The sequence below is a fragment of the Physeter macrocephalus genome, chromosome 12 (assembly GCF_002837175.3).
Source record: "Physeter macrocephalus isolate SW-GA chromosome 12, ASM283717v5, whole genome shotgun sequence".
Lineage (NCBI taxonomy): Eukaryota > Metazoa > Chordata > Mammalia > Artiodactyla > Physeteridae > Physeter > Physeter macrocephalus.
The window spans coordinates 59,887,186-59,904,100 of record NC_041225.1 but is presented as its reverse complement, the minus strand read 5'-3'; the positions used below and the strand labels follow the sequence as shown (position 1 = coordinate 59,904,100).

At 49.1% G+C, this 16,915-nt stretch overlaps 1 protein-coding gene across 4 annotated transcripts in view; it reads left to right on the top strand.

Moving 5' to 3' along the window:
- THADA (THADA armadillo repeat containing) overlaps positions 1 to 16,915 on the top strand; it is a 305,797-nt gene that overhangs the window by 277,881 nt on the left and 11,001 nt on the right. For 3 of the 4 annotated variants that reach the window (XM_028496748.2, XM_007128981.4, XM_028496750.2), the window contains 2 exons: positions 3,304 to 3,435; positions 4,693 to 5,155. In XM_028496748.2, coding sequence (XP_028352549.1) covers positions 3,304 to 3,435; positions 4,693 to 4,727 — 167 coding nt within the window. In that variant the 3' untranslated portion in view covers positions 4,728 to 5,155. Of the gene's footprint in view, positions 1 to 3,303; positions 3,436 to 4,692; positions 5,156 to 16,915 lie in introns of those variants that run through there. The other variant, XM_007128982.4, reaches the window with a different exon arrangement.

Here is a 16,915-nt window from a genome sequence, read left to right as displayed (position 1 = left end):
CTGTACGCGGGCCTCTCACTGTTGTGGCCTCTCCCGTTGCGGAGCACAGGCTCCGGACGGACAGGCTCAGCGGCCACGGCTCACGGGCCCAGCCACTCCGTGGCATGTGGGATCTTCCCGGACCGGGGCACGAACCCGCGTCTCCTGCATCGGCAGGCAGACTCTCAACCACTGCGCCACCAGGGAAGCCCCAACAGCCTCTTAATTGGCCTCTTTTCTTTCTGTCTTGTCCCCCAAGCCATTCTCCTTATGGTTCCAAAAGCCTCTGTGGTCTTTCTGAAATACAGATCTGAGCATTTTACTCCACTGCTTAAAGTCTTTGAGTGGGTGCCCATTGCCTTCAGGATAAAACCTGAATGCTCTTTAGCCTGGCTCAGAAGGCCCTCCCTCTTCTGCGCCCTGCCTGCTTCTCCCTCCTCACTGGCCACCACTTCCCATGCGTCATCAGCGGGGAACAGTTCTCTAAACAAACTGCTGCTTGACTGACTCCTGTTTGTCTTTCAAGACTCAGCCTAACCATCACCTCTTCCAGGAAGCCTGTTGCAGTGACCTTGGTGAGAAATAAATGGGACAGAGTGAAGTGTGGCCTTGAGGAAGAAGAAAGGCCAGGCTCGAAGGCATTTAGGAAGTAGAATCAGCAGGACTTGGTGTTGAGGTTAATATAAAGGGAACATTCAAGGATGACTTCCAGGCTTCTGGCTTAAGTGACTAGGAAGACTGCTGGTTCCTTTCACTGAAAGTAGTTTTAAGTTTAAGGCATCTTTGGACTTCCCTGGTGGTCCAGTGGTTAAGACTCTGCGCTTGCACTGCACGGGGCGCAGGTTCAATCCCTGGTTGGGGAAGATCGTGCATGCCGAGCAGCGTGGCCAAAAAATAAAATAAAAATAGTTTAAGGCATCTTTGGGAAGTAAAGGTAGAGATATTTTGAAATCAAATAGATGTACAGCTCCAACCATATTCTCTACCTTCATGTCTCTTTCCTCACGGCCACCCCCTGTCCTTCAAGAGTAATAATTAGGAAAGAGCATCATATCAATGGTGGTTGAGAAAACCAAGCTTTAGGAAACCCAAAGGAATTGAAAAACCATAGGGGTTTTTGTTTTAACTTAAAAAAATTTTTTAAATTGTAGTGTTTTGTTTTAAGAATAGGGTTTACTAAAAGGAAAACTCAGGACCCAAAGCCATGTCTGAGTCCTGACCCTGCCCTCTCCTGCCATCTTACCCCCATATTAACCATGCTGGGATTCTCTTCCATCCATTACGGGATTTCTGTTTTTGTTCTCCTCTTCCGTGCCCAGCCCTGGAGAATAAATCATGGTCCCTGCATCCAGGGAGCTTTCAGTGTAGTTGTGGAGAAAAGATTTACAGAATAAAGAAAAGAACTGCTTTTTCAGATGGTGAGATTCAAATTTTAAGTGTTATCGGAGTTCAGACCAATGAAGTGTCTCATGTCTCTGGCTCTCTCTGAGAAACAGTTGTCTTTGGTATCTTCATACGTCTTTCTTCTAAGTCAGCGGTCCCCAACCTTTTTGGCACCAGGGACTGGTTCCGTGGAAGACAGTTTTTCCACGGACGGGGGTGGGGTGGGGAGAGGGTTCAGGCGGTCATGCGAGCAGTGGGGCGGGGAGGGGGAGCAGCTGATGAAGCTTTGCTTGCTCCCCTCCTGCTGTGCAGCCCGATTCCTAACAGGCCCCAGACCCAGGGGTTGGGGACCCCTGTTCTAAGTGACTTTTAGGCATCTTTTCTACACCCAAAGGGGGACTGAAAGGGGACCTGCTACAATTTTGCTTTAACCATTGTACCCAGAGGAATATGAGCAAAGGTTTATAAACTTTGGTGACACTTCTCAGGGAGGGTAATATCATTTTGCAGCACATTTTCTGGGTGACTTTGGCTGATATCATTTTGCAGCACATTTGCAGCACATTTTGGCTGCTCTGACCCTGGTTCATAGCAGGAAAATGTGTGTGGAATAATGTAGAATTTCTGAGTGAAACTGAGTCCTGGGCAAAAGCCATTGGTTCATCATGAATTGCTGGAGCTGCTTAGGGCATCACAGGCAATGAGGAAGGAGGTCGGCAGTGGCTGGCGGCCTGCAAGAACATGAAAAACAGTCACAGAACTGAGAGGCAGAGGACATAAAGTGAATGGGGACAAGTCAAGGGCAGACCGAAGTCATTTAAGGAGAAAGAAAAATTGAAATGGACTAAAGAGGGAAGATTGAGGACCTTAGCGGTATAAGAAAATGTTAAGAAAGGGAAATTTGAAACCCTAGAGAACAGTTAGAATGGATAGATTCTGAAAGACTGAGTAAAATTTTAAGCCAGATTTATAACAGACAGGAGAGCACAAACCCCAGAGGGAGCCATTGCTGCTCTCAGTATGACTGGAGCATTGGTGGCTCTGATATTGGGCTCTCTGTGGACAGATGAGGGAGAGGGTGAGCTAAGGAGAGCTCTCAGGGCAAGGTTGGTTCCCCACTGAACGTCAAGGGATGATGAGTGGTGGTCTTCCGTGGCCACCCACCCCACCTGGACAGTATGTGTCCCTCCTTTGAGGCCCTGCCCCCTCTCCCCTCCCTCACGCAGTCCGCCTCCCGTTACACCAGTCTCCTGAGACCTTTCCCTGTGGTGAGTCACAGCCACGTGTTTCCAGCCCTGCCTTCTCCTTACCTTGTGTTCTCCACTTGATGTCCCTTTCGGTTGCTCAGGGGCAGACACTGTCTGTTCCTGGTCTCTGGTCCCCAGCAGCACGATTCACAGGGACTTGATAGGGTCCCTGCCCAGGGGCAATGGCAGTCAGGTCGTGGGCCCCACGTAGACGTGGCACAGGCTGGTGCCTTTATCATGGTTCTTTGCTTTTTTTCAGTTCTTGCCCCCCAAAGCATAATCTTGATTGAAACTTTGCTTTCAGAATTTATAAGCTGAAACAGTCACTCAAATTAACATTGGGCTAGTTTCCCCAAAGCACTCTTGATGCATAAAGTTTCATTCTGAGAAGCATGAGTCATTGACTAAGGCCCATTGACAGCTGGGCCTTAGTCAGCCAAGGCCGTACCTTCTAGGGGGCCTTGCCTGGGGCTGGTTGCCTCCAGAAGTGTTTCCTATTCAAAAGGACATTTTCAGACCTGTCCCCTTAGGGTCCTCTCTCTTCTGGCATTTATCTGACTCTCAAGTTTCCCTTCCTTGCAGTACCCACAAAAAAGGAGTAACGGTTGCTCATTCAATACTGGATTTGAAGCAGTATTTGTACCTGCTTGTAAGTTGCATCCTAGGTAATTTGAATTCTTTTTGGCCTTCTTAGGCCTGCAAGATACGCTTGCTCTCTGGAAACGTGTCCTCACCCTCCTGCAGAGTGAGGAGCAAGTAATCCGAGATGCAGCCACAGAAACCGTGATGACTGCCATGTCACAGGAGAACACTTGCCAGTCAACAGGTACCTCATTCTTATCTTTCTTCGATGCCTTATTGCTCTTGGACAGGGGTTGGCGCACTTTCTGTAAAGGGCCAGAGAGTGAATATTTTAGGCTTTGTTGGCCATTCAGTCTCTGTCTCAACTCTGACATTTTAGTGGGAAAGTAGCCATAAACAATAGGAAAACAAGTGTACGTGACTGTGTTCCAATAAAGCTTTATTTACAAAATCAGGTGGCTTCCCAGATTTGATCTGCTAACCACAGTTCGCTGACCCCTTCTCTAGGACATCATAGAGAAAAATTGCTTTCAGAGGTAGAAATGTAGTAAACAGTGCCTTTTGTTAGTTACATTGACATCCTTTTTAAATAAGGCCAAGTCTGGATTTTCTGTGTGGTTACATAATCCAGAGATCTAGATCCATCATTTTGCTCCTCTGTGCATTTCTACACATAAAAGAAACAGATGAGTGTAAGTCAAGTTGCCCCTCTTTGTGCCTTGGCTCCTCACTGGGTGGTGACGTTAACCCAGGGTCCAGGAGGGGTGTGGAGGAGCAGCCTAGATGGGTAGTTCTGAGCTCATAGCCACTCAGTTCATAATATGAGCTGTTAGAGCCCTGGGCCCTAGTTATCTGTATGCAATGGCCAATGCTGTGGAAGCAAAAGGGAACTCCAGGCTGCAGGTGGAAAACAGGCTGCTGGGTGGAAGGGATGGGGCTAGGTGGAGCAGAACAAGGTCACAGCTCTGGGCAAATGGCTGTCTGGGAGGGTGACCACTCTGGTGGACTTGGATTCCATGCACTTGGGGCTAGGTGTCAGGAAAGATCTCTGGGTCAGCCATCCCAAAGAGAAGTAAGAACACCATTTTGAGACAGGTAGTCACAGGCTGAGCAAAGAAGTTTACCTTAATGGACAGCAGAATGGGAGGGGAAATAGCCATACAGTGTTGGTAACTGATTCGGGCCCCTCATTCCCATGGGTAGGGTTGTGGTCCCTGGAAGCTTCTCCTAGAATGTGTGAACATCCCCATACCTGAGTCCTCCGTTGTAATGGTCTGGGCACTTTTCTCTACATGTATGGAAGGAGCTGGTGTCTTAATAATCTCCCAGTGATACTACTCCAGGGCACATTTAGCCAGGATCAGCTTGGCCTCTCAGTGGGAAAACATTCAGATCGGTGCTGCGAGTGCTGTACTAGCAGCCTTCTCCCCATCCCTGTCCTCATACCTAAAATTCTGCCATTAATGATTCATTCCTTTTTCCAATTGTGCATTTTCCTTAGAAGGACACACGGAGCACCGAGCAAGCGCTCAGTAATCATTTGGTGGAACGTAACACTCTCTAGACTTCCATAGGACCCTCTCACCAAAGATGGGAAAGATCATTTCATGGTGGAATTCATAAGTGGACTTCTTCCCTCCTAATCTTTAGAGTTTTTAAACTACTCTACTTTAGAGTAGCCCTACTACTTTTATTTCTTTCAGAATTTTTCCCAGTTCATCTATAGTAAAACTATATTACCATGTTCTCCCTCCTTCTGGTTTGAATTTTTTCTCAAGAAATAGAAATCAGTAATTATATTTTGAGTGCCTTTTGTGTGTGAAATTCCATGTGTGAAAGCCTCTGAGGGAGTAAGTAATGTAAAAGCCTACTTGTCTATCTTTGTATTCCCTATCTTGGTCCATAAAAGAGAATCTGAGGTGTGAAAAGACAAGAATTCTGTAACAGCTAAACGTAATATGTTACCCTGGACCAGATCCTGTACTGGAGGGGTGAAAAGCCATACAGGAAATTATTAGCATAGCTGACAGTATTGAAATATTGTCTATAGATTAAAATCAATATTAATTTTCATGAATTTGATAACCATACTGTGGTTTTGTAAGAGAATATTTTTATTCTTAGGAAATACACAACCGAAATATTAAATTGGAAAAGGGCACAACGCCTGCGACTTACTCTCAAATGGTTCAGAAAAAAATAAAACTATGTGTGCATATAAATAGTAAACACAGATAGGTAGTTGCTGTACTTGCATCTTTTCCATATGTTTAAAATTATTTCAAAATAAAATGTTTTTTAAAAAACCCAAGTCCACAACTAGAAAAGACTAACACAGTATATATTGGTAGACCATCTGGCTGGTTTATCAACTATTCCACCCCCCGCCCCAAGTGTGACTCCTTTCTCCTACATTATATGAAAACATCCTGCCTGGCCCCCCACCTTTATTTTTTTTTTTAAACTCATTTTGAGTGAATTTTTGCATCCGAAAAATCAAACCCAAGCCAGATACCTCCCATTCAGAGCTCTCAGCAGCATGACGTCGCTGTGTGGGGGGTGATAGCACTGCCTGATAGCAGTGCTTAAACAGAATCTCTGTAATGCAGCGTGATTTTCTTAAGCAAAAAATGCACATCTTTCTGCTTTAGACTGAAAAGTAACTGAGGATTCAGTATCACCCCCTGATTTTTCACTTTAGTCAGAAGTTTAGCCAGCGGATTCATTAGAACAATATTGTCTTGTTTTGACATCTCTCAAGGATGCCAAGCAGCTGATGGTAAGTTTTCACATTCCTTCAGCACACAGGGGTTTTGTAGCATACCCTGCTAATGGGTTGCTCTTTGGTGTTCCACAAGTCCATTATTACTACTGAGTCTTGAATACCTTGAAAATATGTGTCATTTCATTAATTTTGTCCTCAAATCAGTGGTTTAAAAAGTGCCGCAGTAAAATAATGATATTAAATTATGTTAATATTTAATGTCTTCTTTGAGAAGACTAAATATTGTTAAATTAATTCTTACTTCTCCTAAGAAAGAAGTAAATCATGAGGACTCCTTGCCTCTGAGATCTCATCCTGCAAATGAGGGCTGGATGGGGGACAAAGAGCTTTGTGCTCATCCTGACAGCCTGCTGGGGATGTGGAGAAGATGGAGGTGCATTTTGATTGCGGGGTCTAGGGAGGTTCCTGAGAGTGGAGCTGGCCCAAAGGAAGGGATAAGTGGCACACCAATGAGAGCATTTCAACACGGAAGGAAAAGCCGGAGCCAAACCTGGAGCTGGGGGCAACTTGGGAGCTGACTGGGGAGCAGCAAGTGGACTTGTGTGGCCAGAACATAGGCTGAGGCCAGGCGGGTGGAGCAAGAGGCAAAGCTAGAAAGGCGGGAGTGGCCACACTTGGGATGGCTTTGAATGCCAAGCCAAGGACCTCCTCTTATAGGTGAAGGGAGGCTGGAGAGGGTTTCAAACAGAGGAGTAATGTTTCCGGGAACGTGGGTTTGAGGGGCCCTCTCTGGCAGCCGTGCATGAGATGGATCAAGGCTGGGGGTGAGTCAGCGGGGGTGAGTCAGATCAACTGGGAGCTGGTAGCAAGAGTCCTCATGAGCCACCAGCAGTGGTGATGGGGTGGAGAGAGCATGGGGTAGACTCAAGAGGATTTGAGGGCTGTGCTTGTGGGCGGTGGGAGAGAAGGGAAAGCAGAGATGACCTCAAGGTTTCAAACCTGTGAGGTATCTAGGGGAAACACCTCGACATGCCTCTGGCACTGACGAAGCAGTTGGGCTGTCGTGTTCCAGGAAGTGAAACTTCCTGGAATTGGGAAAGGCACTTAGAGGCCACAAGTCACTGTGATCTGGGACAGAGTATTCCTTAGGCCTTGGAGAGATCGGCAATGGAAACTGAGAGAGCAAAGGGGGACCTTTATCTGCTGGAGGAGCAGAGTGCGCTGTCCGGCTCTGTCCTGCCCTCTCCAGCACACGGCGCAGTGCCTCTGGGAGCCCCTGGCAAGCCGTCGCAGGGCAGCTGCTGGTGCTGGTAGCTCTGGCTAGAAACCATGGAAGAGGCAAGCATGCAACCAGTTGCTGTGCACACGGCTGGCTTTAGGTGGAGATGTGTGGTGTGAATTAGTTAATGATTCTGGAAGGTCCAGAGGAAATAACTCAGTGTTTAGATAGCCCTTGTGAGGATGGATTTGTTGTTCACCTTCCTGCCTGCCGAGTTCTTCTTCTGTCCTCCTGCATGTGCGCCACCCAACATGGTCACCTGGAAGGTGGAACTCATAGGCTATTAACAACCCTCTGAGCACCCCTGAGGCCCCTTCAGCTTTAGATGGGAGGAAGCCCCAGCAGCGGGACCCTCCTTGCCCCTCCCCTCCCCTCCCCTCTATGCCAGTCACAACACGCTAAGAGGGACAGAAGAAATGGCACATCTAGGGCTCAAGAGGAGGGGATTGAAGTTCACAGCCAGGAAGAGACCGTGTACGGGCAAGACTCCAGGTGGGGCTCCACCTCTCTCTTGCCCCTGCTCTGACTTGACTTCAAGCCCTGAAATGCTCTGGAAAGAGCTCTCGTTTCAAGAGCAGGAGACACTCAAGGCCGTAGCTTGGCCGCTCCCACTTGCCCGGGCTCTCCCACTTCTGCCTGAGCAGCTCGCTCACGTCTGTCTTATAGACTCATATATCAGGTTTTCACATCAGAGCTCATTTGAACAAGGGCTTCCGTGTGAGGGAAGAAACCAACCTGGACACTATTTAAATTTAAATCACTAGCTTTGTGTGATTCTCAAGTGAGGCAGACAGAGTTCTGGGTGGAAGCAACAGGAGAGGCCCCTGTGAAGGTACGAATTTTAACAACCTGTTTAGGAGGAGGAGAGGATGAAAAAGCACCTTTAAAAAAAGCAACCCACTCAAAGGTCTAGAAGATGGCCAGAATTCAGCAATTTGGGGTTATTGTATAGCCTTTTTTTTAAAAATTGTATTGAAGTATAGTTGATTTATAATGTTGTGTTAATTTCTGCTCCACAACAAAATGATTATCGAGTTATACATACATATATTCTTTTCCATTATGGTTTATCACAGGATACTGAATATCGTTCCATATGCTGTACAGTAGGACCTTGTTGGTTATCCATCCTATATGTAACAGTTGGCATCTGCATAGCCTCTCTTTTATGTAGAACCCTTTGTCTCTGTTACAGGGTCTCTGTTGGGTCTAACTCGATAGGCTAGTGTCAGACTTGAGGACTCCAGAGTACGAGGATGGAAGGCTCTGACCTGAGGGGTCCCGCAGAGACGGCTCAATCTGGAGGCACTTGGGCGGAACCCTGCGTGCTCACCTTGCGGAGCCGGGGGCTCTCTGAGCAGGAGATGGGTGGGAGGGGCTGCCGGCAGGCAGGCGGCTGTTAGCCTTCTGAAGCCCCTTCCTCCGGCACCGCACCCTCTCCAGCTCGGGATCTCCCTCCCTCCCTCCTCTTCCAGCTTCATCCAGCGTTTGCCGCCCCGATTCAGGAGGCCTCCTGCCTTTCCCTGTTTCCGTTTATGAGATTCAAAGAAAGTTTCTGATACCCAACAGTCGCTTTAGTTGTTGCAGAATAAGAAAGAGAAGCCAGTTAACAAGGAATTTTAAGGGGGGCCCAGACCTCAAATCACTGTCAGTGTTTAGGTTCAAGAAGGATGACTTCTTGGTAGAAACTTCTTTTATTTAGCTATAATTGACATAAAAGGTAGAAACTTTCTAATGAAGAGAATGTAAAAGACTTTTAAGAAAGAAAGAGAGACAGATACAGCAGGGGAGAGAGACGCGAGCGCACATGTCCTCGCACGTGTGAGCGATGGGTGGTTCTTTTCCTTGGAGTACTGGCTCCAGGCAGTTCCGATCCCTCCCTCCCACCACGCCCCCCCCAAAAAAAAATCATAAAACTTCTGCTCATTCTGCCAGATATAAATGTTTCATGGTGACACATTAAATCCCACCTTCTCTACGATGGCCCTACCCTCCAGGATCTCTCGTTTTTCTGAAGCCCTGCAGCATTGGGTTATAAATAACCCTTGATTTTCTACTCCTTTATTATTTTCTCCTTCATGTACTTTATTTAGTTTTATCTTCCCAACTATCCTGTGAGCTTAGAGACTGTCTTCTATTAGGTACACAGTAGGTGCTCAATGGGCATTGATGGGCTGATCTTCCACGACAGTAGGCCGCCTAACAGTCAGTAATAGTCTGTCAGTCCCGAGTTCCCCAAGGAGATTAGAGTGCCCCTTGAAACAACAAAGCTCCAAAACAGGCAGACTGACCCTCCCTGCTAGAACTGGCCCAAGGGGCTGTGGTGTTCACTGATTCGGACAAACTGGAAAGGCCGTCCTTTCGGGCGACTCACTGTGTGGGGCTTGTGGGATAAGAGTTGGTAGCCCTGCCGTACTATTTGGTCCTTCCTCACTCATACCACTCGGGTCCGAGTCTCAGACTGCAGGGCCAGAGAGCCAGCCCGGGGCTGTGGGGGCCGCGGCCCTGGGGTAACCGGGAGACACCACAGGAGCCTCCGTGCTCTGCACCAGGACCCACAGAGACTCTGGAATAGTGACGGAGCTTAGCAGGGCAGCGGAAGAGGGGAAGCAGGAGCAAAATGTAGCAAAATTGAGACTAGAGGTTAGAGACCAGGGCAGGAGGCAGGTGGCATTGTGGGGCTAAGTGGGAACAGTCATATATAGCAGGGCAAGATGAAGAAGAAGAGAGCAGACGCCTGGTCAGTTTCCCCCAGACGTATTCCTCCCTCTGCCACACACACCCCACCTCTCACACAGACACACACCCCGTCATCGCCACACAGAGCCCGAGGGACAGTATGAGAGTGTGAACACAGCTCCCACGCTCCAGCCCTTGAGCAAGCAGGGAGGGGGGTCGGGTCACTGTGACATTACACAGCGGCCCGGCGGTGACCGCCCCGTCAGCAAAGCCCCAGGCCTGTGGGCTTCATGCTGAGTTGCAGAGGGTTGCAGCCCCGGAACCTCCAGAGCTGCCCACCAAGTCCTCCTGCTGCACCAGCCACGTGCCCAGCGGAAGGCCTTGCGCTTTTCCCAGTTCCTAGGAGTTCACAGGGTCACAGGTCCTCCGAGTCTGGCCTCCCTCCTCCCTCTGCCTTCCAATAACTTCTTTCCTAATCTACTCAGATACACTGTCTCCATGGTGTCTTGTCTGTTCAGAGGTACCAGAGCCCGGCCCCAGCCCCCATTTTATTTTTTTTTTTTTTTATTTTATTTTTTTTTTTTGTGGTATGCGGGCCTCCCTCTGCCGTGGCCTCTCCCGCCGCGGGGCACAGGCTCCGGACGCGCAGGCCCAGCGGCCATGGCCCACGGGCCCAGCCGCTCCGCGGCACGCGGGGTCCTCCCAGACCGGGGCGCGAACCCGGTTCGCACCGGCAGGCGGACGCGCAACCACTGCGCCACCAGGGAAGCCCCCCAGCCCCCATTTTAGACGGCCTTTAAGCTCCGTGAGTATAATCTCATGGGCATGTACCAAGTACCTTTTTCTGGAGAAGAGTGACCACCACACTAGAATTCCCCTCATAACTGCCTCCAGGCCTGACCTAAATGCCCCCGGGGACAAGCTAAACTTACTTGCCTCTCTCATTTCTTTGTGCCGATTTTTAAATTCTAAATTGTTTTCTCCTCCTCTTACTCTTACCTAGATAAACCACAGGTTTTTCTTTTACTACTTAAGTATGAGGCAAAAATTGGTGACATCACGCATATTCATTCATTCATTCATTCATTCATTCAACAAGTATTTCCAAAGTGTCTGTCCACAAGGCTTGTTTAAGGTGCTAGTTCAAGCCACCGGCATCTCTCATCTGGACTTCTGCGAAAACCTCCAGCCTGCTCTTCCTGCCTCTGCTCTAGTCTGCCTGCAGTCCAGTCCCTGTAGCTGTTGAAGGGCCTTTCTTAGGGAATAGATCTGATGATGTTGCTCTCCTCCTCAGACCTCTCCCTTGGCTTCCCTTCTTTCTCAGAGTAAAACTCAACTCCTGAAGTAACAGATAAAGCCCTCCTGACCTTACCCCTGGCTCTCTCTCTCCAGCCTCATCCCCTGCTACACCCTCTCCCTCTCTCTCGGCTCCAGCACTCCAGCCTTTTTGGGGTCCTCCAGCTCACCAAGCCTCAGGGTCTTTGCACCTAGCTGGGCCTGCTGCTTGGAATGGTCTCCCCTGGTCCCACACAGCTGCCTCCTTGTCATTTCAAATCTCAGCTTCAGTGTCATGTCCATAGAAACGACTTGACCACCCAGTTTACAGTAGCTGCTCATTTACTATTACTTCACCCTGCTGGTTTCATTCTCTGGATAGTCCTTTGACTATCTTATTATTTTACTGTTTATTTAATTCGTTATTTGTCTCCCTCCACCAGAATAAAAATTCCAGGAATGTAGGACTTTTGTCTGCTTTGCTTGTTACTATATTCCCAGAACCTGGTACATAATGCTCAACAGAAATCACTGTTGGATGATCAACAGAATGAAGGAATAGGGGAATGTATCAATCACAGTAGTTAAACCCAATAGAGATTAGTGTTTTTAGAAACGACCGAAGGCAGAAGAGGTGGAGCTGTGTGGATTCTCTGCTGTGAAATTGCCCAGAGGTGGTGGATCCTTGTTAGGGCGGGTTAAATCAGCTCCCTTAGGCCCACCTCCTCCCAGAGACCCTAATTCAACCAGGAGCTGATTGAGCATCTACTCAGGCAAGGTCGCAGTGGTGGCTCCTAGACTAACTCCCCCTCTCCCTTCCGTTCCTTTCTGTCCCTGCTGCATGGAATTTCTTGAGCAAGGGTTTCATCCACGGGAGCCCCTGGGTCTAGCGTGGGGCTGGCCCTGGGAAGTGCCCAGCCAGGGAAAACCTTTCAGTTGTTCATCATGCCCTGGTCAGGGGGCTGGGACCAGTGCCGAATGAGTCCATCTGGAAGGCAAAGGTTGGTGGCTGCAACTCTGAGAATGGGGGCCCCTTCCTCCTGGGGCCCTTGCCTCCCTGTCTCTTCCCCACTCTGTGTAGGCCGGGGCGGGGTAGGGGGAAGGAGAACATTTCCCTCTGGAGGCTCCTGCTTCATTTTACCTCTTTTGATCCTCACAGCCACTCTATGAGATATTTTACTATCTTCAACATTTTAAATATGGATAACCTGGAATTCAGAGAATTGTTGTTTTTGTTTGGTGGTTTGGTTGGGTTGGTTTGGTTTGGTTTGGTTTGGTTTGGTTTGGTTTTAGGCTGCGCCGTGCGGTATGTGGGATCTTAGTTCCCCGACCAGGGATCAAACCCGTGCCCCCTGCATTGGGAATGCAGAGTCTTCACCGCTGGACCGCCAGGGAAGTCCCCTGAAATTCAGAGAGTTGAACTAGCAGACCCCAGGTCTTGTGGGAGATGAGTGTCAAGCTGGCATTGGAGCTCAGGTTCCTGTGGTGACAAAGGTTTTGCGCTTTCAGTGCCTCTTCTGAGACAGGAAAAGGAGTCCAAACCCAGGCTCTACGTTTGGAACCTAGGAGTTAATAGAAAGGGGACATTGAGGGTCTTCTAAACTCTGCTGTGTTTAAAAAGAAGACACTGAAATCATAACCCAAGAAAATGGATTGGAGACCCAAGAGTTCAGATACACAGAACTTGTCCTGAAGAAGGGAATAGAAGTTGCCACGGCTGAGGCAGTTGCAGCCAGAAGTGACAGGAGGTCCTGTGTGAAGGCTGAGCGTGTCCCCATTTTCCAGTCCTTCCTAGAGAAAGAGAATCACACGACCTGGGGGTTTTAGAGCCTCTGCTTTATAGATGGGGAAACTGAAGCCCAGGAAAGGTAAATGATTTCCCCAGTGTCACATAATTAGTGGGGAAATGAGGCCTAAAACACAGGCCTCCTGAGACACAGAACAGCACTTCTCTCTACTGCTCCCCAAGCCTCGATTTACAGAAAGGAAGTGACAGAAATGTCAGGTGCCCACTGAGAATAATCCAGACCCCTGGGTTGGAAAGAACCCATCGGGAGTGAGATCGGTGCCGTGAGGTAAGGCAGATTCCCTGGAAGAGAGGTCTTGGAGGAACTCCATCATCACAGGGGTGGGAAGAACAGAGTGTTCTATGAAACCAGGCATCTCCCAGCAATAAAACCACACCCTGCAGTCAGCCCTGAAATTCCACCGCCTTGCTCCCTTCCGGGCCTTCTCCCAGGGCCATCTGAATGTCCATCTATATTGTTAGTAGGGTTCCACGGGAGGAAACACAAGAAGTTAGGAATTGTGATTCTAACTCCCAAGCAGACCCCTGGCATTGCCTGGGCAGAGAGCATGGGAAAATGGCTGTTGAAGGAAAGTAGGTAAGTAGGAATTAGTTCTCTATTTTCTCATTTATTCCTTCAAAACTAGGATCCTTGATCAAGGCAGGAGCCCCCCACCCCAGCTTCAGTGGACTAACCCAGCGGAGGGAGCGCCAGTTAGCGTGTACCCCACGCCCTTCCCATCAGTCGCTGTCCCAGGAAGCCTGGGCCCCTGACGTTCACCTGCATCTCAGCGAGTGCGTCACTGGCAGCCGGCCCACCTGATGTGCAGAAGCGGATGCAAACTAACGCTCCTGTTAAATCTGGGAGCAGGTTGCCGCGTCCACAGAGTACCCCGCCTGGGCCTGGTTGCTAGGGTGATGGGATTGTTTACCTGGCCTCCCAGTGACTAAGCCTCAGAGAGACAACAGCAGGCTCCTCTCAAGGAAATGAGGCTCACCTCTGCGTCCTGTTGCCTCCCCTGCTGCTGCTCGTGCCCTGGGTGCAAGGTGCTGGCCCCGCTGGTGACGGTGAGCCCGCAGCCTGGGGCTCAGGCCACCTGGCGCCGGCGTGGCTGCAGGGTTTCATCTTCGCGCTTGGTCAGGACGAGCCCAGTGCCCGGTGATCCTCATTCCCCTGCTCGTGGCCTCAACTCCCCTCTTCTGTGCTTTCCTCTCTGACCTCAGGAGCTGCCGCTTTCCCCCGAGAGGCCGTGTCAGGATGTAGGACTCCTCGGTGCGCTAGTGTGAGCAGTCTTCCCTTTTGAACCTAAGCCAGTTTCAAGAGTTGGGGTCGCTTCTCTGTCAGGGATGAGCAGAGATGGGCCCCCATCCCCATTTACCCCTGGGCTGGTTAGGATGACTGAGGCCAGCAGCTGGTCAGCAGCACCCCCGGGCCCCCAGCTTCGGGCCTGACCCCCACCCCCTCCATCCACACCTGTCACTGGCACTGACCCGTGCCCTTCCCCGCTGAGTCCACTCACCTGCAGACCTGCCAGAGGACTGATCACCTTCCTCCAGCCCCAGCAACCAAAGCATCGTCAAACCCGGACTCTTACAACATAGCTACTGCCCGAGAAATCACATCTGGCCACCACAGTAGCCCCTCATTCTTCTGCATCCTGTCAGAGACCTGTAAGGCCCTCATCTTGCCCACGAAACCCTCCAGCCCTGTTCTCAAGTCTCTCAGAGCGATAGCCTGGGCTTCCTCGTGCCTACCGCTCTTTTTTTTGACTACAAGGATCCACACACACACACACACACACAAAAAGAATCCACACAGCAGGAGCTGATATAGACAGAAAAGAAGAGGCGGTGCTCTGATGGTGACGGCATAGCAGGGAGTATTTTTATCCGTGTGCATGTGGTGTGTGTGTGTGTGTACACTTAGATAATGTGTAGGTTTGTGTGTTATAAATCCATATGCCTTTCAGGGTGGAGACTACACAGAAGCAGTTTGGATGTGAGTGTACAGAGGGGTGTTCTGAGGAGAGTGGGATTTTAGGAGAATATGCTCTGGCCAGTTTACTGATGTATCAGGATTAAGGAAGGTAAGAAATGTTCCCCGCAACATCTAAATGAGGAACTCCTCACTGTAGTTCAGTAGTTCAGCTTTTCCAAAGTGGTTTCTTGTGAGGCTCGTCCATAGGAGCAAAGGCAGAGAGCATCAGGTGAGAACAGAGACAAAGGTGGGCCTTGCCAGCGGCTCACCTCCTCTGTCTCTTCCCCTCTCTCTGCCTCTCTCTCTCTTTCTCTCTCTCACATGCTATTTCCCTCTTCACCCTCCCACCACCTCCAGCTGAAGTACTCAAGTTACAGGAGTTACAATTAAGGATCTTACTTTGGGGCCTATCTTGAAATGGACTTTCTGAAGTATTTTCTTGGGGTTTCAGACATGAGACAGCTGGTGTTTTAGCCTGGGTATAGATTTGCCACCTGGTACAGACCCAAGTGAAAAGTGGCCTAAATGAGTTAGTGGCTTGTCTCTCTGTCCTCACACAAAGGCTCAGTGGACAGCTGTGCTGCTCTACAATCACCAGGGACCCACAGCTCCTTTCTTGGTGTGCTGCCGTTTTCAGTAGGCACCATCCCTCTGGTGGTCCAAGGTGGCAGTTCCAGCTCCCATCGCCATATCCACAAGCCTGTGAGCGGGAGGGACGGAGAGGAGTTACATACGCCGCTTCCAGTGGCACCTCATCAGCCAGGACTTAGTCGTGTGCTACACAGCTCAGCATAGAAGGCTCGGAAATATGATGTGTGTGCAGCTAGAAGGTCTGTTTCTATGTAAGGAGGGAAAAATTGATTTGGGGAGATTCATGTCTTGCCATTTCCCATCTTCTTTTTTTCATACAGGTACTAATTACCGAGTTCCTGGAAAGTTCTGGTTGCTTGCTAATAGCTAGGGACTCAGACATAATTAAGATAGAGGCTCTGGCCTTAAGCTGTTGGGAGTTTACCCTCTCAGGTGTTATTTTACCTAAAATCAACAGGTTTCCCTTTATTTGCATCCAAATTATTTTTTTTAGCAACTCATATGGCCAATTTTGTAAGAAAAGGAGGTCATCAATAATCAACACAAAGAATTTTAATCTAAAATTTCTCACTGACTTGATAAGTTTAGTTGCTTATGTCTATTACATTTCTTAGGAACACATATCACCCAAGCTGCAAGCAAACTTTAGTAGGAAATAAGATTGTAAGCCTTGCAATGGTATTACCCATAGCCAGAATTTACTAGAAAGATATCTAATTAATGGGGAGACCACACTTAGAAGAGACCCAAGAATGGGGAAACGTAGAGAATCCCAAGGCCATCTCCTTACATACACCTTGCCTGTTCCCTCTGTGCTTTTGACCATATTGGTCTTGTGCCTGGTATGTCCTTATCTACCGACATAAACGGTACTGATTCTACAAGGCCCAGCCCCAGGCCTTCCTTTCCCACAAAGCCTTCCAGGCCTTTGTGTTCTCTTTCCTTTTGTCAGACCCACACTGTTAAGGTCATATATTGTTTCTTTTTTTTTTTTTATAAATTTATTTTATTTTATTTATTTTTGGCTGCATTGAGTCTTCGTTGCTGCACGTGGGCTTTTCTCTGGTTTTGGCGAGCAGGGGCTATTACTCTTCGTTGCAGTGTGTGGGCTTCTCATTGCGGTGGCTTCTCTTGTTGGGAGAACGGGCTCTAGGTGCGCAGACTTCAGTCATTGTGGCACACGGGCTCAGTAGTTGTGGCTCGCGGGCTTAGTTGCTCCACGACATGTGGGATCCTCCCGGACCAAGGGCTCAAACCCGTGTCTCCCGCATTGGCAGGCGGATTCTTAACCACTGCGCCACCAGGGAAGCCCATATATTATTTCTTGGTTATGATCCCACCCACACCGTAAACTTGTTAAGGGCAGGAGCCTCCATCAGAGCAAAGCTGGGCGTGTAAAATTCTCAAGTAG